The sequence below is a fragment of the Mugil cephalus genome, chromosome 7 (genome assembly GCF_022458985.1).
Source record: "Mugil cephalus isolate CIBA_MC_2020 chromosome 7, CIBA_Mcephalus_1.1, whole genome shotgun sequence".
NCBI classification, from domain to species: Eukaryota; Metazoa; Chordata; class Actinopteri; order Mugiliformes; family Mugilidae; genus Mugil; species Mugil cephalus.
The window spans coordinates 9,963,628-9,991,387 of NC_061776.1; the positions used below are offsets into that span (position 1 = coordinate 9,963,628).

At 41.7% G+C, this 27,760-nt stretch overlaps 2 protein-coding genes across 2 annotated transcripts in view; both read right to left on the reverse strand.

Moving 5' to 3' along the window:
- Positions 1-1,629: 1,629 nt before the first annotated feature.
- Positions 1,630-12,674, reverse strand: LOC125011469 (noelin-3-like). Its single transcript, XM_047590704.1, has 6 exons — positions 12,158-12,674; positions 9,221-9,364; positions 7,876-8,031; positions 6,040-6,259; positions 5,016-5,122; positions 1,630-3,379 (listed from the first exon to the last, which is right to left on the reverse strand). The coding sequence occupies exons 1-6, from the start codon at positions 12,224-12,226 to the stop codon at positions 2,702-2,704; spliced, it is 1,374 nt and encodes a 457-aa protein (XP_047446660.1). The 5' UTR covers positions 12,227-12,674; the 3' UTR covers positions 1,630-2,701.
- A 7,354-nt stretch (positions 12,675-20,028) lies between these two features.
- LOC125010505 (collagen alpha-1(XI) chain-like) overlaps positions 20,029-27,760 on the reverse strand; it is a 76,856-nt gene continuing 69,124 nt past the window's right edge. Inside the window, exons 55-67 of the mRNA XM_047589177.1 lie at positions 27,423-27,476; positions 25,819-25,926; positions 25,617-25,670; positions 25,246-25,299; positions 24,535-24,642; positions 24,366-24,419; positions 24,250-24,285; positions 24,109-24,162; positions 23,660-23,921; positions 23,426-23,538; positions 23,215-23,283; positions 22,663-22,896; positions 20,029-21,749 (exon numbers count right to left, since the gene is read on the reverse strand). Of these exons, the coding sequence (XP_047445133.1) occupies positions 21,603-21,749; positions 22,663-22,896; positions 23,215-23,283; positions 23,426-23,538; positions 23,660-23,921; positions 24,109-24,162; positions 24,250-24,285; positions 24,366-24,419; positions 24,535-24,642; positions 25,246-25,299; positions 25,617-25,670; positions 25,819-25,926; positions 27,423-27,476 (1,347 nt within the window). The 3' untranslated portion in view covers positions 20,029-21,602. The remainder of the gene's footprint in view (positions 21,750-22,662; positions 22,897-23,214; positions 23,284-23,425; positions 23,539-23,659; positions 23,922-24,108; positions 24,163-24,249; positions 24,286-24,365; positions 24,420-24,534; positions 24,643-25,245; positions 25,300-25,616; positions 25,671-25,818; positions 25,927-27,422; positions 27,477-27,760) is intronic.

Below are 27,760 nucleotides of genomic sequence, written 5' to 3' on the forward strand. Positions count from 1 at the left end.
ACGTTAATTATTGTGTTTATTTTAGGACAAGTAGGTTCTGATTGGCCGTTAGATAAGTTTCACTTGTCGCAACAGTGCATCAGCTTATTATTTTTTTATTACTTGTCTCCTTGTTGTGTCAGATCCATACATTTTTCATATTTCATACATCGACCGAGTTAAAAGGTTGCTCCTTTGGCTGCTAATTAAAGGTGCAACTTTGGTTATTTCTGGGCTTGAGTGTCTACGATTAATGAGTTTGTGAGCAGGTAAGACGGTTTTTCATGTTTCAGTACACGGGCTGCCATGACACTTCCTTTTACACCTCAGTTCAATTAGTGGAAATAAGAATAAAAGAGGTTTCAGCTGTATGTCCTTATTATTCCTTTGTGCTGCTGACAGGCCCCGTGTAGTCTGGTTATTTCTCACATTTTCATGATTTGAACAGTCTGTTCTCGTTCCACACAGATCTCCAAACATAGAATTAAATTATTGATTATGACATGATTCCACCCTGTCAAGCTGATGTCTAGGGAGATTAAACTATAAAGCGATCACATTTTGTATCCAAACTATCGAAGGTCTTAATGTTATCATATTGACATTTAATGGTATTCAGATTTGTGCAATATATATAGGCCTAAATCTGTATAAAAATTGTATTGGAGTAACTATCATGAAACAAATGTAAGCTAACACAGTGTCAAAAAGTACATGTTAAGTGTATGTAAATGTTATTATTTAGCACCACAGTTTATATAATAGATTTCTACATGTTACTTACTGTGCTGCTTTTTTTATAGTCACATATAACCTCCTGAGACCCAAACGTTAGTTTGGAATTTATGTAAGATAAGATTAAGATCTTTAAATATTTGCGATTAGTAGGAGTATTAAAAATAAGCAAGATTTTTGAACTGGAAGTAGTTTTTGAAAAAAAAAAAAAAAGTATGTGGACACAGAGATTATTTCACTGTATATAACAATTTAAGTCACCAATGTGTACCAAAATATAAAACTCTTTATTTTAAAGCAAAAGTAAAATTGAAAACGATGAAATCCCAACGTCCTCAAACATGTAGATGATGTAGAATAAGTTGCGACAAACCTAAAACCTTATGTCCCCGTATGTGGATGCTGATCGGTGCATTTGGTCCCATTACAATTAGCACCCTAAATGCAGTCTGTTATTCTGATGTCAGTATTTTTCTTGCATGATTTTGCACAGTGAAAATATCCACTGGCTATGATGCCCTCAACATGTTTTGAATTTAAAATAGCTACTGCATTTAGTATTATTTATCTGTTGCTTACTAACTGCCAACAAACCCAAATGTCATCATTACCATAACATACAGACTATGTGAATTATGACACAGGCCAAATAAATGCAGCACACATGGCTTTACAAACACCAAGCAGAAAGTGAGATCCCCAGCTCGAGGATGTCGCCCTGTTTCTTATCAGGAAATTGGTTAATAGCTCACAGTGTGATAACAGCTCTGAAAATAACCGCAGGGATGTAAAAGCCGGTAGAGTAGAGCAGGACATGACGGGAAAGCAGACAGATTAATCAGTTAATCAAGGCCTTCGTTGCACTCCTGTCTGTGGTTTGTTAAAATAAGTTCAAATTACACACAGGACACACTCTTAATGAAAACAATACTTTTATTCTGGTCATGTATAACTTCTTATTTACACAAATGGATGTTTATTAAATCACACCGTCTGTATAAATGGACCTTTTACTATAGCGAGAGAGGAGGAGAATGGGATGTTGTGCAGATACAAAATACACAGATGTACAGTCACAGTAGAAATGCTATTTAGGATAGCCAACATTCATGCACGAGAGCTCTTATCCTTGGGCTTACAGAAGATACTGCACCTAATAAGGCATACGAACCACCGCTGAAGTTACAAAATAAAAGCTAATATCTCAGTGTACCAAGTTAAAAGCAACCAGATATTTTTTTGTTTTATTTTTTTTGTTTTATTTTTTTTGTTTTGAGGGTGGGGGCTCGCTAAGTACTTGGACTAAGTACTTGAAGTCGCCCTGTGACTTGGATGACTGAGAATCTTCATAGACACAGTAAAGCCAAACACATTAATTACACAGGTGCATTATGGTTCACCACCTTCCTCGTCGTCTCGTACAAGGTCAAGTGCAAAAACTTTTGGAGAGAAAAAGCACAATGACAAATTGAACTCTAAGTGGAGGCCGTGAAAGGCAGGAATAAATCATAATGAATGAACGGCGAGGGAAGAATGGAAACAAGACGAACAATTAATGAGTCAAAATATGAACGAATTAGGAGGACTGTATAAATGCAGCACTGAACGAGAAAACCATTATAAACACGACGGCTTTATTCTCCAAAAGCTTTCATTTGAAAATGAAAATAATGGACGTTCGTAAATGACTCGAAGGTCATTGGTAAGAGTAAAAGTACCATTATTTAGTGTATAACGTGGTCGAAGTGCGCTTCATCAATTATTCTTCAGTTTTTCAGCTGTCATTTATTTTGTTAACCAAATGTCACGTTTCCACTTGAATCACCAAACTCATCATATGAAAACAGGTTAACAGCTCAATATATAAATAAAATGCATAAAACTAATCAGGAAAAGAGAGATAAATTAACATTCAGGCACAACTTTCCTTTTTCTTTTTTAATGTCGTACAGTGTTTTTCATGTGTAAAGTTTTTTTTTTTCTTTCTTTAAGAGTCATCCTCAGTTTTAATGATGTGGAAAAGTGTGACATTAAACAGGACCTGGTGGCCGTTGTTCCAGCCGTACAGTGCGCGGTCCCTTGCGTTGTAGTCCAGCATGGACATGTGAAAGTACTGGTTATGGAAGGGAATGTCTGTGTACTCGTACGTGGAGGTTTTGGTGGAATAGGCGTAGTATACCTTGGCACCAGTCAGGTGGGAGTTGGTGATGTAGAGAGTCCCGCAGATCATGAAAGACTCGCCGGCGTTCCTCTTTGAGTATTCAGTGTTCCACGTGTTGAGGATCTGCAGCGTGTCTGGGTTCAGCTGGCTGATGACGATGTTCCCGGCGTTCTGGTTGGTCGCGTACACGGCCCACAGGCCCAGCTCGTCCGCCATCAGGTCGATGTCTGAGAAGCCCCCCCAGGTGTACGGGTACACGTTGTGGAAGCCGGCAGACTCCAGGGCCCTCTGTGTGACCACGCGGCCCGTCTCGAAGCTGTACCTCACGATGATGTTGCTCTGCATCTTGTTGTAGTACAGAGAGTCGTTGTACACCACGTGGTTGGTTCCGGCCCATTTGAAAGGGAGGTTGTAGGTTCTGGATTCGACTCCTGCCACAAAATCCGTAATGGATTTAAACTCTTTTACTATCTTGTTGTTGGTGTAGCTGTCCATGTACCAGACCTAGGGACAAATAAATACAGATACAAAAAGAAAAATTAACAGGAAGTAAAAACCGGTTTTACTACTAGTGTGGGATTATTCTACAATATTTACTCATCATCACAGAAACATAATCCATCCTTAGTCAATCTACTGCACTAATTCATCTCTCAACCAGTAGAAAATGTTGTGGATATGTGATCATGCATGAAAAAAAAAATATGGTCATACCACCCAGTCTTAGCCTGTAGAACTAGTTAAAATGTGACACACATGTCCATAAAAAGTAAAGAAAATAGAGTTCTTATAAAAATCAAGGAAGGAACACAAGGAGGTCATGAAGCAGTCAGTGGCCAAACGTTTCTTGGAGGAAAATATGCACCAAATATGCACTTTTCTTTTATGGGTGCTGATGAGGCCAAACTGAGCCGACTGTAACCACGTAAAACATTTTTGGATTTAAGCGAGATGAGTGAATGTTTTCCTGCACTTTTATTTTTAAATTGTTATTCTCTATTTACGTGTAAAGTGGAAATCTTAAACATTTCAGTCCAGGTTGGTTTAGTGACACCGGGAGATGACAGATGCAATTTTGGAGGCAACAAAACACAAAAAAATCAGACAATAACTGCTATTTTCCATGATTCTGTCAGCAGCTATGATTGGGGTTTATGCTGCACACTGCGTGACTCTGCCCACAGCGGGAAATAGATGTTTCTTTTCAAATAAAAGTCTTCATGATCAAGTTTTTGACCGGTGCTACTGAGCCATTCTTTAGAAGTAGTAGGCCAGGTCACTGTACCTGCCAGTTCACGAGGAAGCACTTTGTAGCGCTGTTAAACTTTGTAGTGCTGTTATTTAGCCTCGCTCACTGTCTAAAATGGGGCCGTCAAAATAATAGAAAGATCCCTCGGTACAGGACAATTCAATGGTGCCACAAATCACAGACAAAATGAAAACACAGTTGAATGATCAGCCCTCTGAGTCAATCTTTTCAACTAATGTTGAATACCGTAACCTTCATGAAGCTAAGCTTTAGTGCAGGACTGTTATATTAAAATGCATCCGGTGTCACTGATATACCTAATGGACTTACAAGGGCAAGTAAGTGCATATAAAATTTTTTTTGTTGTTGTTGTTGTTTTTTTCAAGAGCAACTTCAGTATTCTTCTGTGTTCACTGTGTGTGAATGTGAACATTTAATCAAAAACTTCTAATCCTCTCCTCATTTCAGTGACTCTTCTGTATTCTGAGTTTGTGGTAGGTTTTACTTATATCGTTTATGAACTTTTATTTTGAAATGTCCGCACTGAAGACCCGTCATTATCATGCCTAGAGCATGCTTCTATATTGTGTTTTGACTTCTATAAAACATCAACGATCTGATCTTTGTCAAGAAATAAACAAAGTGCAGACTCTTCAAGTTTATTCACTTTCAGTTAACGGGATCCCAACTGCTTCATGTATATCAACACCCGCAGCAGGTGGCACCAAGTTCTATGTTTGAACTCAGTTTGGAAAGGGGCTTTAGTAAGCACGATCAACAACATCTTTCCCCTCCGAACAACAGGAGGGAAGCGGTTGTATGTAAATTATTAATCTACTCAGTGTTGCTTCAAAGACTTGCAACTTTTTAAAGAGGAGCGCATTAACTCACCCTGTTGTTTTTGGGAGAAGCCAGTGGGTCAGTCATCCAGGCTCCGAATCTGGTCCCTGACGTTTTCACTGTCAGCGGACCAGTGATCTTCATCAGCTTTCCGCACGCTGGGAACACATCACACAGCTCGAGTCACATTTGTTAGGATGTTATAACTGGGATACATTTGAAAGGAATGAACTACATTAATCTGGAATTGAGGGGGTTCGGTTGGTGCGCAGAATTGCCGACATTGCTGCTATTACAGAGAAGTCACAACACAGCAACTTGTAAAACCCTCTCTCATGTGTCAGAGCTCTGGGAACATTCATCCCACATGGTTTAATATTTGAAGTACTTGAGTTGCACTTAATTCATCTAACCAGACACTTTAATTGGGCCAAATGACAGTAGGCTATCACTTGCACACAAGCTTGGAAGTTGAGCGTTGAAGTGCAATTTTACCCAATCAATCAAAGCTTGCGCACAATGAATGCTTAAGCGATCGTCTCGAGCGCTGACAGATTTCCAGCCACGTCCTATTAGCTTTCGCACGTTAGCTATTTGTGTTGACACTTTGACAGGCAACATCGCTGTTGATAACCTGGCGGCTGGCAAATTGGAGCTTTAGTTATGCAAACCTTTATCAAAGCTGCTCCAGAGGCAGAACTGATCTTATTAGCGCAGTCAAACCTCGGCGGGTGGGGTAATGTAGCCACAGAAAAGGAAGAAATCAATCTCAAAATATAAACTTACAGCATAACTGTATCATTTATTACTTTCTGTAAGCATGGGTTGCAGTTGAGTGCAAGGTTTTGTGATGCTCTATGACATTTTTTCTTTACCTTGCAAAAATGCTTGGTGCTTTTTTTCAAGGCGCTAACATTATATCAGCCACTGGTGGGAGTTCTGCTGTATCTAAAATGCCAATCTGCTAGAAGCTGCAAGAAATGCACCTCTGATCCCTGGCCACTGGATAATCTGAGGTTACCACACCAGCATTTTTCTTTTTTTCTTTTCTTTTTCATTTTTCCAGCAGACTTACTGAGTTTGCTCATACAATTCCGGAGCCTGTTTTCCAAGTTTAGGACCTTCTGTTGCAGCTCCTCATAGTCGTAAGCTCCCATCTCCTCCTGGATGCCCATCAACACCCCAGACAGGTTTCTGATCTCCTCTTTGAACTGGGAGATGAGCTTGGCGTCTGTCTTGTACTGCTCCAGGACGGGGATCAGCGGCTGCAAGGACTCCATCTTTCCCTTCAGCTCCTGGAACGGACACAGAGGTGACACGATGTAAAAGCCTCCCAGTTTGGCAGAACACTGCAAAAAATACATCTTCTTAAAGGCGTGTGCTGATGATGAACGGTTGTCTCCTTCCTTTGTTTTCACTTCTTACAGACTATAACAAAAAGCATCATTTGCTGAGGGAAAACAAAACAATTTGTTCATGCCTAAGGAAAAAGCAGAAACAGAAAAGAAATATACAACATACTGTGCACAGGAAAGCTGGAAGAAGGACAAGCTAGAGTAAGAACCAAACTAATTTCACTTGTGGAAGATTGTAACTCTTATTAGATATAATATTCACTAAGAAAGACCACAGCTTAATTGATACAAATGAGTTTATTGGAAGACTGGTTGAGGTTCAGAGCATGGGATGAAAAATGAAGAGGATGTGGGACAAATAGGAGTTGAGAGGATGGGATGAAAACAGTTGAGGATATGGGATGAAGGAGGTAAAAAGGAAAGAGGACATGGGACAAAAAGGAGTTGAGAGGATGGGATGAAAAGGGTTGAGGGTATGGGATGAAAAATGGTAAAAAGGGAAGAGGACATGGGACAAAAAGGAGTTGAGAGGATGGGATGAAAAGGGCTGAGGGTATGGGATGGAAAGTGATAAATAGGGAAGAAGACGTGGGACAAAAATTAGTTGAGAGGATGGGATGAAAGGGTTGAGGGTATGGGATGAAAAGAAGTAAAAAGGGAAGAGGACATGGGACAAAAAGGAGTTGAGAGGGTGGAAAATTATGGAATGAAAAGGGGTAAAAATTGCAGAGGACATGGGATGAAAATGGTTGAAGGGATGGGGTGAAAAGGGTCGATGGGAAGACAAGAAGGATGGAATATCTAGAAAGATGATGATGGAGGAACCCAGGGATTGAGACTCAGGGTGAGGTCACATCTCAGCTTTGGATCCTTGTCCCCTGGTTCCTGTAATGGAAGGTGGAAGAGGACGAAAAGGAAAGAGAGGGATGGGGAGTGTGAGGGTTGAAAACTGAGACGAACAGAGACAGAGGGTTAGGACTCACCAGTATATGCAAGGAAAATAGAATGATATGGGGCATGGTCTAGTTCCCAAACTTAACTTCATTTATGTTGGTCAGATGGTCAGATTGTAATTCCTCACTCCTCTGAAAAACATTTGTTCTCGTTCCCGATGAAAGCTTTTGTAATTAATCAGAAGCAAATATAAAGTCTTTGAAATGTACCAACTTACAATGTACCAACAATAAATTTGGTTTGTCATTGCTCAGTTTTGAAGTAGAGTGAATATCTCAACTCCAAATGGTAAAACAATAGTGGTAGGCCTCAGCCATAACAGTATGTAACTCTGAATAAGATAAGTTTCAATTAAATGAAATTATTCTTCCTGGACACATACTTCTTTATGGGTAAAACAATAAGAAAACATATATTCATCATAAAGGCATCAGTTTTAAAGATAACCTTGTCCTTGGCTTGGCAGCACAAGGCCTGTATTGATCTTATCAGGAATGATAGTTTATCAAATTAAAATGCTTCTCAGGTATCTCTAGAAGGTCTCATCTCCCCAGCACCCCTGTGATGTTCCTCACAAAGTTAAACTTCAAACAGAACAATACCTGAAAGTTTTTGTTGACGAGCGTCTTCCTGTCCGATTCGATCTGGCGGAACTTTGACCGCAGGCCTTTGATCTGGCTCTCCATCCTCATGATGTACTGAAAGTCCCTCTGCGTCCGCAGGTTCAGCACCTCGATTGACTGCGACATGTTCTGCACCTTTTGAAAAGAATGAAACAGCGCGCCGCATTGATTTTCCCGTCGGACACAAGATTAAAATGTCCTCCGTGTTCGAGCCGTTCGGTCGCCTGCCACGCTCTGACTTCCCGAGGAACAAATCAACATTTTGACCTCCAAGGTGATCGTCTTTTAACAATTTCAGAGATTCGGCTGAATCTGACATGGATGTTACGTGGCAGTTTTCTCGATCTGTTTTCCTGACCTATACTCGCGCTAAATTGGCAGTCGAACCAGTGAATCTGCAGCTTTTCATAATTCAGACTCTGTGTTTCTTCTCTGGTTTAACAAAAGCTCACTAGGTTTATGGGACATGTAAACAATACAAAATACGCCTCCCTTTTCTCCCTTCCCCTCCTCTCTCTGTGGCTCTAATTATAACAAACCAACATTACTGGAGCACATCACTAGCAAAGTGGCACAACACTCACACATTGTGTTCTGCATACTTTTCTGGCTGTGGCAGAGGGATCCTGAAATGGCCTCACTGGTGCCCTGAGGCAGCTTAGTACATTAGTGTCAAAGGCCCCCGTGAATGACAGAGAACACCCTTTGGCACAGAACATTAAAATGTAGGCTACAGCAGTGTTTCATTATATGGCACACCCATTGAAGAAAGCGACTGGTGCTGTGCTGTTCGTTTGCTATTATTGGTTTGTAGACGATACTTTAAATCACCAGTGTCTACATTTGACAATTAAAATACAAAATGCATACTTTTTCTTTCTTTTTTTAAAAAAAATAAAATACGATCCACTGTGATTGCTGTAAAGAAATAGCTCTCAATAGCTCTCGAAAAACTGATGATTTCTGATGATTTTTCTCCTTTCCCACATCCCCAATCAGATGCATTAACCCTTAACAATGACCTCGGATGCTTTGTTGCAAAATAGAAAGTGGAACTCCAGTTCCGATAAGGTGAGATGAAGAGCGTTCTCATCTTCACAAGCAGCCATTCAGCTGATGTCATCCGTGAAAAATATGCAGAAGTGGAAAATAGGGTTATGGACCCGGCTGGTGCAATCTCTCCGAGGATTAGGGCAACAAAGAGCCATCAACGGTGATAGGAATCATCGTGATATATATATGAATTCAGGTGCGCTGCTTGCTCACAGCGGTTTGTGTTGTGTCGAGTGTTGTGTCGTGAATAGAAATGCGTGTGGCTGCGTACCTTCTCCAGGAGCTGGCGAAGCTGTCTGCCTTTGGCATCTCTGGAGCACAGATTCTGTTCAGGTGCCACCACTGTGCAGATACAACGCCCATCTGCATCCTGAGCGGAGCTGTACACCTGCCACCCCTCCTTTGGCCTGATGGTCTGCATGCGGAGGCACAAGGAGCGCACACACACAAACACACGACAAATTCAGCACAGATTGTAACACTATCATGAAACCGCAGCCTGTTGTTTGGGCGCATTTGGTCATCCAGTTCCACTGACTTCTAAAAAAGTCTCTTCTTTGAGAAGAACAAAGTGCTTTTGCTGTAAGATATTCCTCTGTTCACAACATATGGTCTCCAGTGAATTTCCTCTTCAACAATAAATAGTGTTTCCCGGGCCTTGATGAATAACCAGAGAGCTGAAATTCCTCTGTTTCTCCTCGCTAGGCTTTCCACTGCCTTAACCGAACGTCCTGCTGGGAGACACAGATAAACCTGATTTGTGGGAGCTTTTTCCTTTTCTCCATTACGTTCAATATGCTACACAGGGCTCGCATATAAGCCTTAAGGAATATGAAGTTATGCATCATAAGCCACTGCCGCATATTTGAATGCAACACCCATCAGCTCACGTCAGGGTAAAAAACTGGCAGCATTGATCAAAGTGTTGTGAAGTGCTGGAAAAGTTGATCGCTATCACGCCTAGCAGCAGCAACACTATTTGTACAATGCTGCTGATTATCGTCAGCATGGGGAATTAACACAGGCCTGCAGCCGAGCGCTGGCAACCTTTGACTGAGGATGGCACATTCGTCTGCACGGAGAGCCACTTTCGCAGACTACCAGTCATTATTTGGATTTTGTTATACATTTGAAAACTACAGCTGGAGGGAGAATAGCATGTAAAGCATGTGAACTTTGGCATCTACCAGCCTTTTAAAGCTTATATATATATATGTATATATAAATCTTTAAGCTAAAGTGCCACGTGTTCATACTGCTGGCATCCTTTCTTTCCTTCATTCACCTTCGCCTGTCAGCCAGAGCAGCTTAAAGAGCGTTTGGAATCAACCATGAAAGATCACGTCCCCTCTGAGCAGGCGAAAAACATCACGCCAAGGAGAAAACTCAGGCTTTGACTCATCATTTTCACCCGCAGAGAGACTCCTTTCCGGCAGTTTATACTGTAACATGAAAAAGTTTCGAGAACAAGCCATTCGAGCAGTTTATGTTATCTTATCTCCATTTCAGTTTCCATCCTGCCTCGTCAATCAGTTCCGCCTTTGATATTTTGCTTTCACTTTCCCGGGTTTTACCTATTTTTCCCCTCATTTATGGCCACATATTGGAAGAAAATAGTTTCTGATGCACTGCAGCACTGATCTTTGTCTTCCAAGCTCGCGGTCCGTCATCTGGGAATTAAATCTCAATCTGCCGATGCCATGATGGCCCTGACATAACTATCCAATAAAAACCACAAAGAGCAGAAAATATTCTACAAGATGTGCCACCTTTGAGCTCCTCGGCTCGGTGTGTGTACGTCTTGAAAAATGAAACCACGAAAAGGCCATGAAAAGCAGCAGAAGAAAAGGTGATATCACATTGAAATATCTAGAGGTCATGTGCGGCACACTATGGCCGTAGTGTGAGAAACGATTGGAGATGCTGAATGCAGCCTGGCTGTAGCTGGAATATGCCTCTCTCTCGTGGCGTCATAGCTGAATGGGATAAAAGACAGAAGAAAAAAAGACGTCTTATTTTGCTTTGAAGGCTCCTGAAAAGAAGCCAGTCTCACTAATCTGTTAAAATGGTCTTTCTCCCGTCTTTTGAGTGACGCACATCCTTTCCTCTCTTCTCACTCACACATTTCCTCATATTAAAACGATTCTGTCAGTCAGCCAAGCCAGATGCATGCACTCACCAATTGGGTTTGTGTGTGTGTGTGTGTGTGTGTGTGTGTGTGTGTTGGAGGAACTCTGCTCAAATAGCTCAAATAGTTTTTTTTCTCTCATTAAAAAAATCAGACATCTGCTTCTTCCTTTTTTATTTCATTCAGACTTTTTTGTTTTTTTACTTATCTGAAAGCAGTTGTACGTTCAGCAGCCGGTAAACATTTCCTGATTTCTGAACGATTTCGGCACTCCACTTCCAGCCAAGGCAAGGTGATACCTTGTGAGGACACTGCTTTGCAATCAAGACGCTGGCACTGGGAGGGTGGGGGGTGGGGGGGGGGACACCATACTCTGCATGGGTGGGATGAAGCTAACCGACTATTGTTCTTGTTTAAATGATCTGCGAGTTGCACATTTGTCATCATGCCCTCAAATACATTTCAGAATCTTAAAAATATCCTGTGAATCGTTACATTTATATATAAAGAAAGAGAGAGAGAGAGAGTCATGACTACATCTAGTTAAAGTCTTTTTTATCAATCTTAGCTTTTGTCTGGAGGTAATTATTTTTAACTCCAATTATTATTTTAAATATTATCGTTTACAAAGACAGAAGTCGCCTTTAAAAGTGAGTGATGAGCCTGGCAATGCTCCAGGATCAATATCAGCGCTATATGGTTGATGTAAGTGATAAAGTGCTGCGAGGGTTCCTTCTCAACCTACTTAAATTCTTCATCTTTATTTTTTTTATTTTATTTTTTTTTATCTCAAATATATAACAAAAAAAATTCTTAGCATAAGTGCAAGCATATGTAAACGTTTAGGAGCTATGGCAGCAAAAGCATAGAATCAGACAAGCGTGAAATAAAAACAGGAAACTGAAATGACTCATTTCTGGCTTACGGTGCATCAACGAAGCATTGTGAGACGATCCACCCAAACTAAAAGACATCGTCTAAACTTAAAAACCCCGACGTGGCACGGCGGCCAAAGCTCGTAGTCAAGTTTATTGTGAGGTTTCTTATAAAGAATATGAGGCGGTTTTGCTGGACACTCACCACTGAAGGGCAGTATCCGAACAACAGGAGAAACAGCAGCGGGTTCAGGACCGCGGACAGCGACCACATTCTGGCTGCTGACGCTGGTTTCCCTCCTCCACCTCCTCCGCGACTGCAACAACAACAACAACAACAAAAAAAATGTTCACGCAAGTTTTTGTCCGTGGGCAGTCGCCGCCTCCGCCGCCGCCAACACGTCCACTACGCGCTGGTGCACACCGCGGCTTCCCGCAAAGGAAGAAGGGGGCACATCCATCCACTCGTCCCCGTTACGCATGCCATATGGGCAGCGGGGAGACAGCTCCTCGCTGCAAGGAGGGAGGGAAAAAAGTTTCTGGGCATGCAGCGAAAATCCGAGCAGCGCTCAGAGACCCTTCTTCACGGATATGACATCATCCAGCCGCCTCTCTTGACTTTTAATGAATCGAGATTGTGTGTCTGTGTGTGCGCGTGTGTGAGAGAGAGAAAGAATGGCAGCTGTGCGCTGACAAAAGTTGCAGCTGGCAGTATTGAAGAGAAAATAAGAAGGTAGAGTGGTGCGAGAGAGCTAAGACAGAGAGTGAGAGAGAGAGAGAGAGAGAGAGAGAGACGGAGGGTGTGTGCGTGTGCGTGTGTGTGTGTGTGTGTGTGTGTGTGTGTGTGTGTTCTTCACAAATTCATGTATTTGCTTTTTAAAGAAACATTTTGATAAATAAATAGGATTCATTTTAATGATTTTGACGCCGAGTTTGTAAATAGCTTTGAAAACGTATGTTTTTGGAGCATGTATGGAGGACCATTAGCGCCAAAAAAAGTGTGAAATAAAAATAAAAATTAAAAAAAAACGAAACAAACAGAATTAAAAATTAAAGCAATGAATAGAAACATTGGAGATTTTTTTAAGTGCAGACCACAAGACTACTAAAATTTATAATAAAGCTAATGAAACTTTAAGACGACATGCTATCTTTTAGTTTAAGTAGATAGTAACTGAGTAACTTAAAATATAGTTATAGTTATGTGGGAATGAACAGTTAACATTAAGTAAATAAAATAACATTTGAGAAAAAAATAAGAATTAATTCTGCAACTCCATCTTAGTCAAGTTGAGTTACAGCCATTTTGGATATTTGTTCAGTGTATATAACTAAACACTGTAAAATATACTGTAATGTGACAATTTTCCACAAAGCTGTTTCTGATCCAACACTGTTATTGTTTCTTTCTGGCCATAGTCATTAATTCATTAGTCACATTGTTTTCAAGAGCATCTACTTCAGCTTCTGTGTTCCCAAGCTGTTTTACTTGAGATTTACAAGAGATCCTTATCCACATTTTAAGACATTTTCTGTTTTATGGAGCAGGAAAAAAGACTTTGGGCTACTTTCATTTGTCATTTATGTCATTGTTTTTTTTTCCCCACCAGTTTTTCCACTGCTCTCCACTGAGTGTATTTTGGCAAAAACTTGTAGCAGTAAAACATCAATGTCCTATGTGACAGTTCATGGCAATGAGATGACCCGGCCTGCAAGGAACACAATTGTTGCTGGAAAATGTTCAATAATTCTCCTTTAACATGGACCTAAACATAACAACTGCTCCATATATACATCCTCCTGTTTGCAACTACAGCTTGTCAGATGTAAACAGGAAGTATAACTTTGTCGTTTAACAGTGAGCTACGAGTTTAGCTTTGCATTATTGTAAATGGCACTAACTGTATGTCGCCCCTTCCTGTTCTCAATGTGCCCGACACACAGGCAACTGATATTAAAGAACATGGTGAATCCACAGTAAGTTTATTTTATTAAAGACCCTTAAATTATCTGTATTGACTATAATGACACTCTAGTGACATAAGTCACACACACAGTACTTTATGGTTGCATATGAACTCAGGTCGTACTCTGAGACGTATGAACTGATATATAAATTGCAGACATGAAAGAAGTTTAACTGCCTCCATAAGGTGAGTGTCACATACTGTGCTGCAGGTCCAGCTAATGGCCGAGATGGTAAGTGGGATGGGCCAGTTAGCAAAATAGAAAAATGTGTCATCTGCATGCATCCATACTTTCCTCCTCATGATATGGGATCTTGACATTTGTCATTGTTCTGCCACCAAGTCTGTTTTTTTTTCCACCTTTGTGTGATCTGGAAGTTGATAAGAACGGCACCTCGAAGGACGAGACAGTTCCTTTAAGTCATCTCGAGAAGAGAAGAGAAGAGAAGAGAAGAGAAGAGAAGAGAAGAGAAGAGAAGAGAAGAGAAGAGAAGAGAAGAGAAGAGAAGAGAAGAGAAGAGAGGAACTTCGTATGCACAGGTATGTCATACACCGGAGATGTAGACCGATCAGCCACAACATTAAAACCATCGACTGGGGCAGTAAATAATGTTGGAACAAGTCTGATCCACAGAGCTGCCTCCCTTAAAAAATCCATAGGACCCAAAGGCCTCCCTCCTTGGGGGCACAAGGGAGACCTACACAATATCAGGAAGTTGGTCATAATGTTATGCCTGAACGGTGTATAAAAGCAGTGTGGTAAAACAGGAATATTATGCCACGTTGTGATCGTATCAAACACTGTAATTCACCATAATGCTGTCCTAAGAGCCCATAAAATACGGCGGCAGAATTAAGTGACGGCAGAACCAAGGGCGTCTCATTTTGTCGCCGGTATATTTTTTCCCCTTCACACGCGAAGACGGGCCTCATAGTTTGCAAAGATGGTTTGATTTATAATGCGTCTAATAAGCATCCGCAACATTTTTACCTAAAGAGCTCTTGTGGAAGTCTCGAGTCACGACTTCTGTACTTGGATTGCCATTCAGACTTTTTCCCCTCGAGGCTTTTAACAGGCAACAAGAGCATGTCCTTGACAGCGGGAGTCACCTACAAACCTTGCGGGAAGCCTTTCAGTTTGGCATGCCAATCAGTGTTTCCCTCTTTTCTATGTAATATGGAAATATCCTTCTTTTAAAAAAAAAAAAAAAGACAAGATGATGTAAAATTCTGTTAGATTAGGTGCGCCGGGACCCGTATTCGGTTTCAGAAATGAACAGGACTGCGGGATTTATCCTTTTTCCCCCGTGCACTCCGGGCAATGCTGATGAAAGAATGACTTGTGCAGATTTGCGGAGCAGGGATCTCTACAGGCCTTCTCCAGATCACCAGTCAACAGCAGGTTGGGACGAGCTGATGTGTTGGGCATCAACGCAGAGTACCGCTGGAGTGTTTCCCAGTGAAACTGTTTGAACAGGGAATGCTCAAGTGTCTTTGACAGGAGGAGACAGAAGTTTCTTGGCACACTCGAACAAAGGGGTTTTGTAAGCCATGACCTGCATTCCTGATGAGGCTCCTCTCCAGCATCGAAGGCGCCGGCTGCTGCTGCTGCCGCTGCTGCTGCTGATGCTGCTTGCTTTGTGGCTCAATCCCGCCCAAATTGGTTACGACATATGATGAGCCCGGGGTATCTTTTGCTGCTCAAATATACTTTCAGAATTGCCACACACAATGTATTTACAGCAGAAGTGGGAGGGTAAAAAAAAGATCAATAGGCTACTGAAAAATGCTAATGATGTAAACACAGCAGATTTATTGTCTGCAGGAATTCTGTCTTTCAAGAAAATATCAACAAGAGAGAAGAAGCAATTATCTTGCTACAAAAGAGACACCAGTCGATACAGGCTGTTTCCAGTGTTCCTCTCCAAATAGCAGAAAATTACACAGCGCTGGCTATTTTAAACAAATTCTCTTTATCTTTCTTTATTTAGGACAGTGCGTACAGAGTTTTTTTTTTTTTTGCTGTTTTTGCCTCGGCTGTTAGAAACTTTTACACTCGGTATCTTTCCAGCACAGCAGACGTTTTCCACTCTCGGTCACCAAGGAGTTCTGCCGAAGCAGTTGGAGTGTAAAGACTTTGGTCTAAAGCAGCCGCAGCTTGATATCTGTTAGCTGTCCAAATTTTTTGGCCTCATCTGTCCAGGGGTTTAAGCCTGCGCTGCACACAGCAGGATCTGCAGAGTCGGCCTTCGCAGTGTCATGTTAACAGATCTTACTGTGTGCGAGACAGATTTTATGTTGGGCAAAACTGTGAAGCCCTTTGAGAGTTCAGATTTGGGGCAAATAAAGTATTCTCGGCCTGGAACTTTTTTTTGTACTCGTAAAGTGCTGCTGTGACAGCGGATAGTAGGTGACAGTAGATAACTCAAGGAATGTAAAGGAACCGATCCAGGGAGATCAACCCCTCAGGCAATATCCTGAGATATTGAGAAAATGTGTTCAATTTCCAACATCATATCGAAGTTTTCGGCAGTGAATACAACAGCTACACCGTATGAACTGGAAATAGAAAAAAAAAAACCTCACACACGCGCTTTGGGTATTGCTATCTCCCCACGATTGGACCCTTTTGTTGCAGGAAATCAAGCCTAGGGCTCCCACTGATTCGGTGATATTGTGATATGCCGGGCGTTTCCTATGTATTCACATTAATACTTTTAGAACTGCGCTAAACCTACCAGCAAATATGCAAAATTATGATAATCAGCAGATTGTGTAGAGTGTATTTGTAAATGAGAGGTTCCAGGCACACTATCCAACTTTAGCTAGTTAATTAGGTTCGGTTGATATTGAGTAGATATTCAGAATTCAGCATTTTAAGAAACAACCTGAAGCATCAGTTTAGGCTGAGATTGTCTTTGTTTCTGTTAGTGTCTGTGTCTCCTCTCCTTTGAAATCACCCGAGCAAGAAGGAATGAGAGATTCTGAATAGTCAATTGCCTCAAACGTGATTGTGTGTCTCACCCCGTTAGTCCTCAGACAGAGTGGAAACTTTCTCGTCCTCTGGCTTAATTCGTGCTGCGATAGGGTCCAGCTGTTCGTGACCCCGGAGAGGATTAAATGGGTAGGGAATGTGTAAGAGCAGTGGATGGAGAATTTAACACTTCCTTAGTATAGACACACATAAAAAAAAAATAATAAATCCCTTCTCCTCTTCTCTCTGGGAAAAAGCCCCTCATCAGATGTGACCGTTGCCCATGGCAGCCCCCACAGCTTTGACAGGACGTCTTTTGGCATAGTGACCAAAATGGGCATCCCGATAGACTGCCTGTGAGAAACTGGATATAGGCAGAGGTTACGTTTACGGGAAGTAAAGCACTCTTGCTTTAACTTTAGCTTTATTCTCCTTTTCTTTGATTTAAAAAAAAAAAAAATTGCTCTGCATTCGTAGATGAAAAACTGGTGTTTTGCTTCTCAACAAGCTGGACATAAACAATGACACAGCCATTAGGCCAAGCAGACTTCTCAGGCACACAAATGCAGTGATTACTCATCGCCATATGAGCTTCCACCGACCAAAAACACGGTGACGGCATTCAGGTTTGAGAAGTACACAGAGAGCTCTGCTAACAGACGTAATGACTCAGAATGACAACTGTTCTGGAGGAGGCGACCGAAACTTAGCAGACCTCACTAGAAACTAACGGCTTTTATTGTATCTAATCACTTTGGATAGATAGATAGATAGATAGATAGATAGATAGATAGATAGATAGATAGATAGATAGATAGATAGATAGATAGATAGATAGATAGATAGATAGATAGATAGATAGATAGATAGATAGATAGATAGATAGATAGATAGATAGATAGATGTTGTCGTGTAGAGGGTGTTATGAGGTGTCCTTCTTCTTAATGCTGCCTCCCCATTACACCACAGAGCAGAAGAAGACGCTTGCGACGGTAGTCTGGTAGAAGAAGTAATAAACACGCGGTTTTACGACAAAAGGGTGCACAGAATCTCCACTACTTGACATTAGCAGGCTGAGACCTTCATTAAAAGCAAACAAAGCCATGACGCGTTTATGCAGTTAGTCATGTCAGAGATGGGTAAAGACAAAGAGCATCAATACAACGGTTCAGTCAATGCTGCTGCAAATGTGTCAAAAGCAGAACAAGTCTGTTTCTGCGAAGCTTCCCAGGTCCTGTTATACCTGGTGGGGTTTCCTCCCCTCACTGAATGGTACACAAGAACAAACTCTCTACACGTCCAGTTCCCCCCACTTTATTTATTTATTTTTTTAAATTTAGTTTTTATCTAGTAAGGATGAAAAAAAAAGATGAGTCATTTTCCATATAAATACCATCACTTCCTGAGGCTGTTTGCTAATGTAACATCCCAACCCCGATGCTGTTCAGACCTGCATTGCTTTTAAATCTGAACCCTTTCACTCCTACCTACTTGCACAACAAACAACATCAGATTTTTTTATTTATTTATTTATTTTTTGGTTGTTCCGAGGAGAGAAGTGATATTTTGCTCTTCTGTCTCATCCATTTTTTGCAAAACGCATGCGACGGATTTTACGCGCCTCATTATCGCGAACATAATCTGTCCTTTCATACTTCCCCGGGAGGAGAACGTAATTACCGTCAATCTGCATGTGCCGTTGTCACTTGAGCGGCGCACGCAGACAAAAGCTCTGAGCTGTTATTGTGCCAACACCGTGCTGTAAACTAATCTTCACGGCATCTCCGTGGGAATTTCACAGGGAAGAACGGGGAATCGAGAAGCGCAAACAGTTTCCGCTGCCTGTACAGAAGCTGAATGAATGTTCTGGTAGTAAATGTGGATGTGAATTGGATTGATTGTTTTCCAGTCATACTCACAAGGAGCTAAAGAAGTATTTAAGCTCTAGTTGCATAATCGTATACATGCTAATCAGCCAATCACATGGCTGCAATTCAATGCAATTAGTCATGTAGACGTGATCAAGACAACTTGCTGAAGTTCAAACCGAGCATCAGAATGAGGAAGAAAGGGGATTTAAGTGACTTTGAACGTGATATGGTTGTTGGTGCCAGACAGGCTGGTCTGAGAATTTCAGAAACTGCTGATCTACTGGGATTTTCATGCACAACCATCTCTAGAATGGTCTGAAAAAGAGAAAATATCTAGTGAAAATGTCTTGTTGATGTGAGAGGTCAGAGGAGAATGGGCAGACTGGTTGGAGATGATAGAAAGGCAACAGCAACTCAAATAACCACTAGTTACAAGCAAGGAATGTAGAATACCATCTCTGAACGCACAACACGTCCAACCTTGAAGAAGATGGGCTACAGCAGCAGAAGACCACACCGGGTAACACTCCTGTCAGCTAAGAACAGGAAACTGACTCACCAACTGGCTCATCAACACTGGACAATAGAAGATTGGAAAAACGTTGCCTGGTGTGACGAGTCTCGAGTTACGACATTCAGATGTCAGGGTCAGAATCTGTTGTAAACAACATGAAAGCATGGATCCATCCTGCCTTGTATCAACGATTCAGGCTGGTGGTGGTGGTGGTGTAATGATGTGGGGGATATTTTCTTGACACACTTTAGGCCCCTTAGTACAAACTGAGCATGGTTTAAATGCCACAGCCTACCTGAGTATTGTTGCTGACCATGTCCGTCCCTTTATGACCACAGTGTAACATCTTCTGACGGCTACTTCCAGCAGGATAATGCACCATGTCACAAAGCTCATATCATCTCAAACCGGTTTCTTGAACATGACAATGGGTTCACTGTTCTCCAATGGCCTCCACAGTCACCAGATCTCAATCCAATAGAGCCACACCATGTTGAAAGTGTGACACCAAGAATTAAGGCAGTTCCGAAGACAAAAGGGGGTCCAACCTTCTACTAGCAAGGTGTACCTAATAAAGTGGCCGGCGAGTGTATATATAATTTTAATTGAATACTTTTTTAACATTTTTTTTTTGTAGCATCTAGTGGTGCACTCAGAAAGCCTAAACAACTTCAGTGTTGGTAATATCTACATGCGCTACACACTGGTTCTATGGACTCAATTCGCTACAAATACAGTTCAATCTGCAAGTGAATGCAAACGTGCATTTGGCAAAGCACCAAACATTTATTTCAGTTGTACATAGGTTGTCAACATGCTGTAATTACACAGGTTGGAGAAGCGGCTCTGAAGTCGTTGCTATCATAGCTTTAAGCAGAGGGACGTGGAGGTGCAGACAGATTTTTATCAGAGAGTGTGTGTGTGGAGGGGGAGGGGTAATGGAAAAAACAAACAAAAAAAATAAAAGAAACAAGCTGGGAGAGATCACGGCGCCCAGGCACGACACAATCCATCACTCGGAGCCACTAATCCTCCTAATCTTAAATTATCATAGTGAAGGAAGGTAATATGTATCAGGCAGCGCAGAATCACAATAAGAGCACTACTCCTTCACGACAATACAGACATTCAACCCGACATTTTTCAGAATCCAGTTTTAATATTTTTGAATGAACAATTCAAGGCACAAACATTTCCGTTCACTGTTACAAGGAAAATTTCAACAGGGCTTTTTTTTGTTTTCTTAAATCTATGAAGAACAAATGGGCAAATTGAATCACACAAAATCATTTCCCTTTGTAAGTTAGAACAAATAATGATAAAACTGGTTTAGCCAAAATAATAATAAAAATAATAATAATTAAAAAAAAAAACAACTGAGGTATAACATCTTTCTTTCTGGAGGAAAAAGCCCTTTATTAGTTAGAAGATTTATATTAGTATCTCATTGAATCATGGCTTGACTTCCAAATGGTTACACCGACTGGTTTGTCAGGAAAAAAAAATAAAAAATACAAAATGCTTTAAGTGTCGCTTTCCATTGTTTTTATCTCATAAAAGTCAAATAGTGAAAGGTGTATTATTTACAAAAAAGATTATTTCACACTTACAAATTTGTCGATTTTATGTCATTTTGCTTTCACTTTCTTTTAACAGACATTAAATATATTTATTTGATTTGTCCTTATATAGCCTACCGAATATTTATTCAAACTTCAAGAGTTCGGGGGGGCACATGCAAGACTTTTTTGTATGTTTTTTTTTAGAGTGGATTCGGAAAGGAACAATATTGTACAAAATAATAATAATTACAGTTTTATCAAAAAGCACTTTTTGTAGCACCTTGAGTGTTTTGTGATTCTGCACAAAAGCACTTCTGTGGTTTCTATTCAGAGCAGCACCTGGAGCATCCAGAGAGGGAGGCGCGGTGGGAGGTGGAGGACGAGGGAGGATGGGGCTTGGGGTGAGTGGGTCCTCTCTCTGCTGCTGAAAGTGCGCTACTGTCCGCCACGGCATCAAATGTCCTTTTCCTGATGTCACTCCCATTACTAACTTAAAGTCATGTGATTCTGGCCCTACAAGGGCGAGGAGTAGTTTCCCCCTGGTCAGCGCTTTTATGACAGGGCCTGGGGGTGGGCTGGGGTGGGGTCGGGTTGGGGGGGTGGGGCGCTTCTTCTCCTTGTGTGGATCTTCTTGGCAACAAAAGAAAACACAGGTTTGTGCTTTGCGCGGGGAGAAGGTAAAGGTTGTCAGATCTCAGCATGTGGGTGGGGTGTTAATATATACCCTCTGACCCTGTCCTTCAGCGGGGAGTGGGGGCGTGTCTAGCCGAGGAAACAGACGGAGCCAACCTCGAAGCCAAACCTCTGGTTGGATTCCCCAAAGTCATTCAGCATGACGTCAATGATGGGCAACTGGTCGATGCGGGGAGTGTTGATCTCCATCACCGTCTTGGAATAGCCCTGCTTGAGCTGCAAACACAGAGGTAAGTGAAGTTCTTATTAAATATTAAATAACCCCTACTTAAAACCATTTTTCATATTAAAAAGGAAAGAATAAGCTCAGCACTCTTCATGGCTCGGAAAAGCAGATGGTCAGAAGAAACAGCTGGACGGACGTCTACCTGTGCATTTACAGTAATATTCGATATTTGGCCTGTCACCAAGGAGCAAATATCTAAACTGTAATGCTGGCAAACACTGGTGCTGGACCAATTAGCTGATTGGCTGACAAATAAAACATTATGATTGGATATCATTCAAAATTATTTATCAACCAAAAAATAACCTCCCCTGCCATTCAGGCATAACATTATGACCACCTCCCTGATAGTGTGTAGGTCTCCCTTGTGCCTCCAAAACAGACTCAGATTCAGGGAATGGACACGGACCTTCTGAGGGTGTCCTGAATAATTGTTCCTAAACCGTTTTTTTCTTTTTTTGTGTTTTGTGTCATTGCTATGGGGTGGGGGGTGCCAGGTCTGGTCTAGGTGGGTGCTACATGTCTAAGTAACATCAACATAAATGAAGGCCAGGACCAAACGTTTCTCAGCAGAACGTTGAACTGTCACAAAGATGGTCAACGTTACTTACTTCTCCTGTCAGTGATCATAATGTTATGCCTGATTCGTGTACAATTAAACAGAAAAACAATGAAAAAAAAAAACTAAATATGGAAAGTCACATGAAATTAGGATTTTAGTTCCATCTGTGGAGCTATATAGAGTTCTTATAGAACTACTGACCACCCACTCTAAATTGTATTTTAAATAGCATCAACAGGCATTTAGCCACAACGGCGTACATATTTGTGGGGATTAATGGGGTCTCAGGGGATTTTAAACGTGTTTAATTGCAAACCGAACGTTAGAAAATGAGTGTTTACCGAACAGCCGTCACTCAGCGGCTTGATGAAGGGATTATTGTCGTAAGACATTTCCTCATCGTTGGAGCCCAGGAAGCGCAGCGCCTTGTCGTAGTTGTCAGCCTTGGCGTCGTACCAGGCCACGGACTGATGGCAAATGTAGGTGAAGTTCTGACGTGCCGAGGAGCTCAGCAGCTTCAGGAAGGTCATCTGCACCGCGTTGATGGTGTTTTCTGCCACATCAACGTAGTTCAACTGGGGGACGGGCAGAGAGAAACCGTAAATGGAGGGAGGAGGCGAAGAAGGAGGGAGGAAAAGGAGAAAAGTGGGGGGAAAACTGAGATAAATAATAATTTAAAAAGGAAACAAGGGAGGAGACCAAAACTGGAGAGCATAGACCGAGAAAAGGAAAAGGAAGCATGTTAAGCCCACAGGAGGGACAGGAGGAGGGAAAGACTCACTGTAAATGAAACTAAATGATGAAGGAGCAAAGTTAAAAAAAAATAGAAAGGAAGGGAATGCTTACTGGGAGGTAATGGAAAAGAAAATGAGAAGCTGCGTGGATTGACTCACAATTTTGCCACGTTTAAATTCACTGAACCAGGAACCTGGAGCCTCTTTGGGCCAATTGGATATTCTAGCCTACAAGAAAAAAAAAACATTCAATTAGTGAATAACCCACTGACAGAACATCATTTGTAATTTGGTGCAATACGGTGGCTGTAAATTGCCATAATGGTCTGAGTGTGTGCATCACCAGGTGTTAACACTGCAGAATACTCACTCCTGTGGATTTCTTATCCGGGTGGATGCATGTTTCTCCACCTGCCGTGAAGTTGCAGTACACTTTGATGGCATCTCCAATGCAGCCCTGGTTTGGATCAATCCAGTATTCACCTGAGACAGAAACAGAGCCGTGAGAGACAGCCACAGCTGTGAAGAACAGCTTCTGAACAGCATCTGAACAAGATGATCTCCGACACTCCTGGCTCTGCGGCAAACGCCGTCTCCATCATACCGTCGGGGAAGTCAGGCTGGCTGAGGCGCAGGTCGTTGCAGGTCCTGGCAGGGTTGTCCTGCGTGCCCATGGGGAACTTCATGCGCTCGATGTCCTGTTTGAGGTTGTTGAGAGAGCCGAAGACGTCCTCCATGCCCTCCATGCCCACGCCGTCTACGCCGTAGTCGGCCAGCGCCTCATCTCCTTGCATCTCAGCATGACGCCTGGTCTTTCCGCCGGACTGCTGCATGGGCAGTGGCTGGATGATGTCACCAGGTGGGCCCTGCAGCACAGAGGAGAGCAGTTAAAGGTCAGGAATGTCTGTGCTTCTTCTTCTTCTTTAAGAAAATGGGCTATTCTACCCTGGGACAGAATATTACATTGTAATTACTTTGTCTACTACAAAGATTATCCACACAGTTGCAATTAAATCTTGAAGATCTACTGCTTTATATAAACAGGTAACTTACAGGTGGTCCAGGGGGTCCAATCAGTCCAGTGTCTCCCTTCTGACCAGCTGAACCCTAAAACAAAGTATTTCAGAATGAACTCCACATTTACCAAAAGTATGACAGTTAGTGAATGAATGCAAAGGAAGGAAAATAACTTACAGTTGAGCCCTTCGATCCCTTTTGTCCTTGAGACCCCTGATCATAAAGGAGATAGTGTTAAGACACAGAGACAACCAGCTGCGTCATGAAAGAAGTCGACAAGAAGTGCAACTTACAGGTATTCCAGGAGGACCAGGAGGGCCGAGGGGACCTGGAGGACCTCCGGCACCCTAAAAACACACCACAGATTGATCACTGTGCTTTAAACCAACTGACGGTTGTTCGTTATTAACCTGAGCTCCACACAAACAAACTAGTTAACATGACCACACACAGAATACTTACAGAATCACCTTTGCCACCCGAAAGACCCTGAGGTCCGGGCAGACCTCTGTCTCCCTTCTCTCCAGGTTCACCAGGAGGTCCGATCAGACCGATGAGGCCTGGATGACCCTGCACACAAACAACGAAAAAGTGAGGAAAACGAAACAAAGTTTCAGGAAAACAACATTTGTACTCATTACGTTTTTGACAAAAAGGTAATTTTGGTATTAAATAAAGTTTAATTTTCATTAATCACTTGCAGAAAATTGAGGCCATTTTTAAAAGTGAAACAAATATGCAAATTTAGCTGCAAGTTAATGTACGGTGCCTGGCCAGACGGCTACGGTGCCTTCTTATTTCTGCCTATAAATAATTACTGTATTTATTGTGGTCAACATATTTAACAATGGCGGTCTGTCTCGGCTCCTGCTGCTGGGCAGAGTTATGACCATCTGCCTCTGACTGCAGCACACTGGCATAAAACCAATGGCCGTTACAAAGACGATATTTGGGACTTATACAAATTCATTCGCCGCATTAAACCGCCGTGTGAAAAAACTCCCCGCCGCAGAGCGCTCTTCATGGGACTGGGAGGAAGGGAACAAAACAAAGAGATAGAAGGAATAGGCCCGAGATGTTTGCTTACTTTGGAGGCTTCCGATAAGGCGCATAGCCAGATATGAGAAATACACAATAAAGCAATTTCAGATTAGCATCGTAATAATATCTTGCCTTCTCTCCCTTGTATCCAGAGTCACCTTTCATTCCAGGAAGTCCGGGGGGTCCCTGCGGAGGGAAAATCAGATTTGTCAAGAATACTGACAGGGAAATGAATGCATTTCATTTTACCGTGACACCACAGTACTCGGCATTACCGCGACTATCCCGTGTAATTCTATTAAAGACACCACACAAAAACACGTGTCTCTCAACTGGCCAATTCAGAAAATCATCCAATAAATAAGAAGCGCACACATTGAGGCCGGAGGACCGGAGGGGTTTGGATCTGCAGTATGATTCAGCGCGGCAGATTTTTGGATCTATACAATCAGAAGTCATGCAGCACATTTGACAGCATTTTAACTAGGAGTGAAATGCCTTACAATAGGGCCGGGTGGGCCATCTTGACCGGAGGCACCAGGGAGTCCTTGCTCACCCTGAAAGAAAATAAAATAATAAGTATGATGCATTTGTGTGCACTAATTAATCCATGAGCAAATAAACAAAAACATTCAGCATATACATTTCAACGATGTGCCACTTGAACGTGGTTATAAAGTGTCAAAAAACGTTTAATCTACTCACGACGGCGCCGGGGATTCCACGCAGACCTTCGGCACCGGATTTTCCAGCAGGTCCCTGAGGTCCAACAGGTCCCGTTTTCCCAACGGGTCCCTCTGCTCCAGCTTCTCCCTGTAAAACAAAAGGACGTTAGAAAAAAAAACAAAACAAAACTAATACAAAAAAATCTTGTCCTTTTATGAAATTAAAAGTTAGATATGTGTCACATTATACAGTCACAACTGTATATTATGGACACATGTGAACATCTACAGAATTGTATGTGCAGCAAACGCAAAGAAAATGACAAACCACTCTTTGGTTTAATGGTCGAAACCCAACAGCGCACATTAGTTTGCAATACAGATAAAATCCCTGGTCCTTATGATTCAAGTTAATTGTACCTCTGCAGCAGTGGAAGCCACCCTTATCCAATTTAATCATTAAAGTAATCCCGCATCTGAAAGTCGCACCGCTGGACACCGTGTAATGTTTTGTGTTCTACAAAAGCTCAGAGTGGAAAAGGATTTGATGATTTGCAACATCCAGACAGATGAAATGTTTGATCAAATGTTCCCACATCTCGCCTATCGTCTCTGAGCAGGAACGGCAACTTTTCACGTACTGAAGTTCCAGAGATGTCAAATTTTCTAGGATGACAGGGGGAGGGGGATTAAATGGTTCTGACAACCAATTAGGCCTAGATTTGACACTTCAGGATCACGGCGCGGGCTTTGTCTTGTCTCCATCAAATCAACTCTAATCTTTTACCTCGATGTGATAGAATGTGCACTCATATATATGTGTATATTTATTTGTATATATATATGTGTGTGTGTGTGTGTGTGTGTGTGTGTGTGTATGTGTGTGTGTGTCTGCACTGAAGAGGAATGAAAGATGAACAAGGACAAAGAACAAAAGAGAGAGCAAGGCTATGTCTGCGTCTGTCGGGGTTTTCGTCTAGGCATTTCTTTTAACCACCTGATTTTTAGACAAACTAGTTCTTTAATGTTTACAAAGAGTAGTCTGCTTTGATGTTCTTTGTGAAAAAAAAAACACTCAAAAGGTATATGGATTTTAACAAAGAAATAATATCTGTTGAGAGCCTCAAGAATCCTCAATGCTTCTATCTCCACGTTCTTTATCTGTTTCATCTCCTTTCCAGACATTTCGCCCATTTTAGCTGCTTCACTGGTTCACATTTCATTTAAACATCCGACGATGACATGTTTTCTTTTGTCACTAGGGGGCGGCAAAAACAAGTTGTAAGCGTAACAATAGCATAACAGTATGACAAACCGTAGCTGTAGAGCAAACAACAGCGTTCTGTTAGAGGGGACACAACTACTCTTTTAGCTCGGTTTTTGGTCTCTACCGACTTCTGTGTATGTTTTAGATTTCGAAACGTTCACTTGCTCATTTCTGACTTTATCTGCCAGTTGGTGCTAAAAGGTGGATATGAACTTTTAGAGTTAGAGAAATTAGATGATTCATGTGGTTGAATATCAAACTGATGCAGTAAAATCATAGGCTAAAATATTTGCTAAAACTCCCTATTAGTGAGATTATTCAAATAAGAAACAAGATGACTTTAAAAAAAAAAAAAATCAAAAGTTATTTGAACTCACCTTGGATCCCTTTTCTCCTTGTCTTCCCTCCTGACCTGCTCGTCCAACAGGTCCCTAAGAAATACAACAATTAAACACTGTTAGGGTTTCTAATGCCTGTACCTGATGTTAAATTTTCCAACTGACTCATGTGTCATAAACTTACAGAAACCTTTTTCAAATAAATTCAGAAAAGGATCACACTTCTCTAAAGCCGTATTATCCGACATTTGCCAGGTTCATGTAATTATTCAGCAGATGCACGCTCTGACCTTGAAAAGGAGACGGTTATGCAGGGCCAGGAAACATCAATGCAAGCAAATTGTCCTACATTCCAAACATACTGAGATGAAAACGCA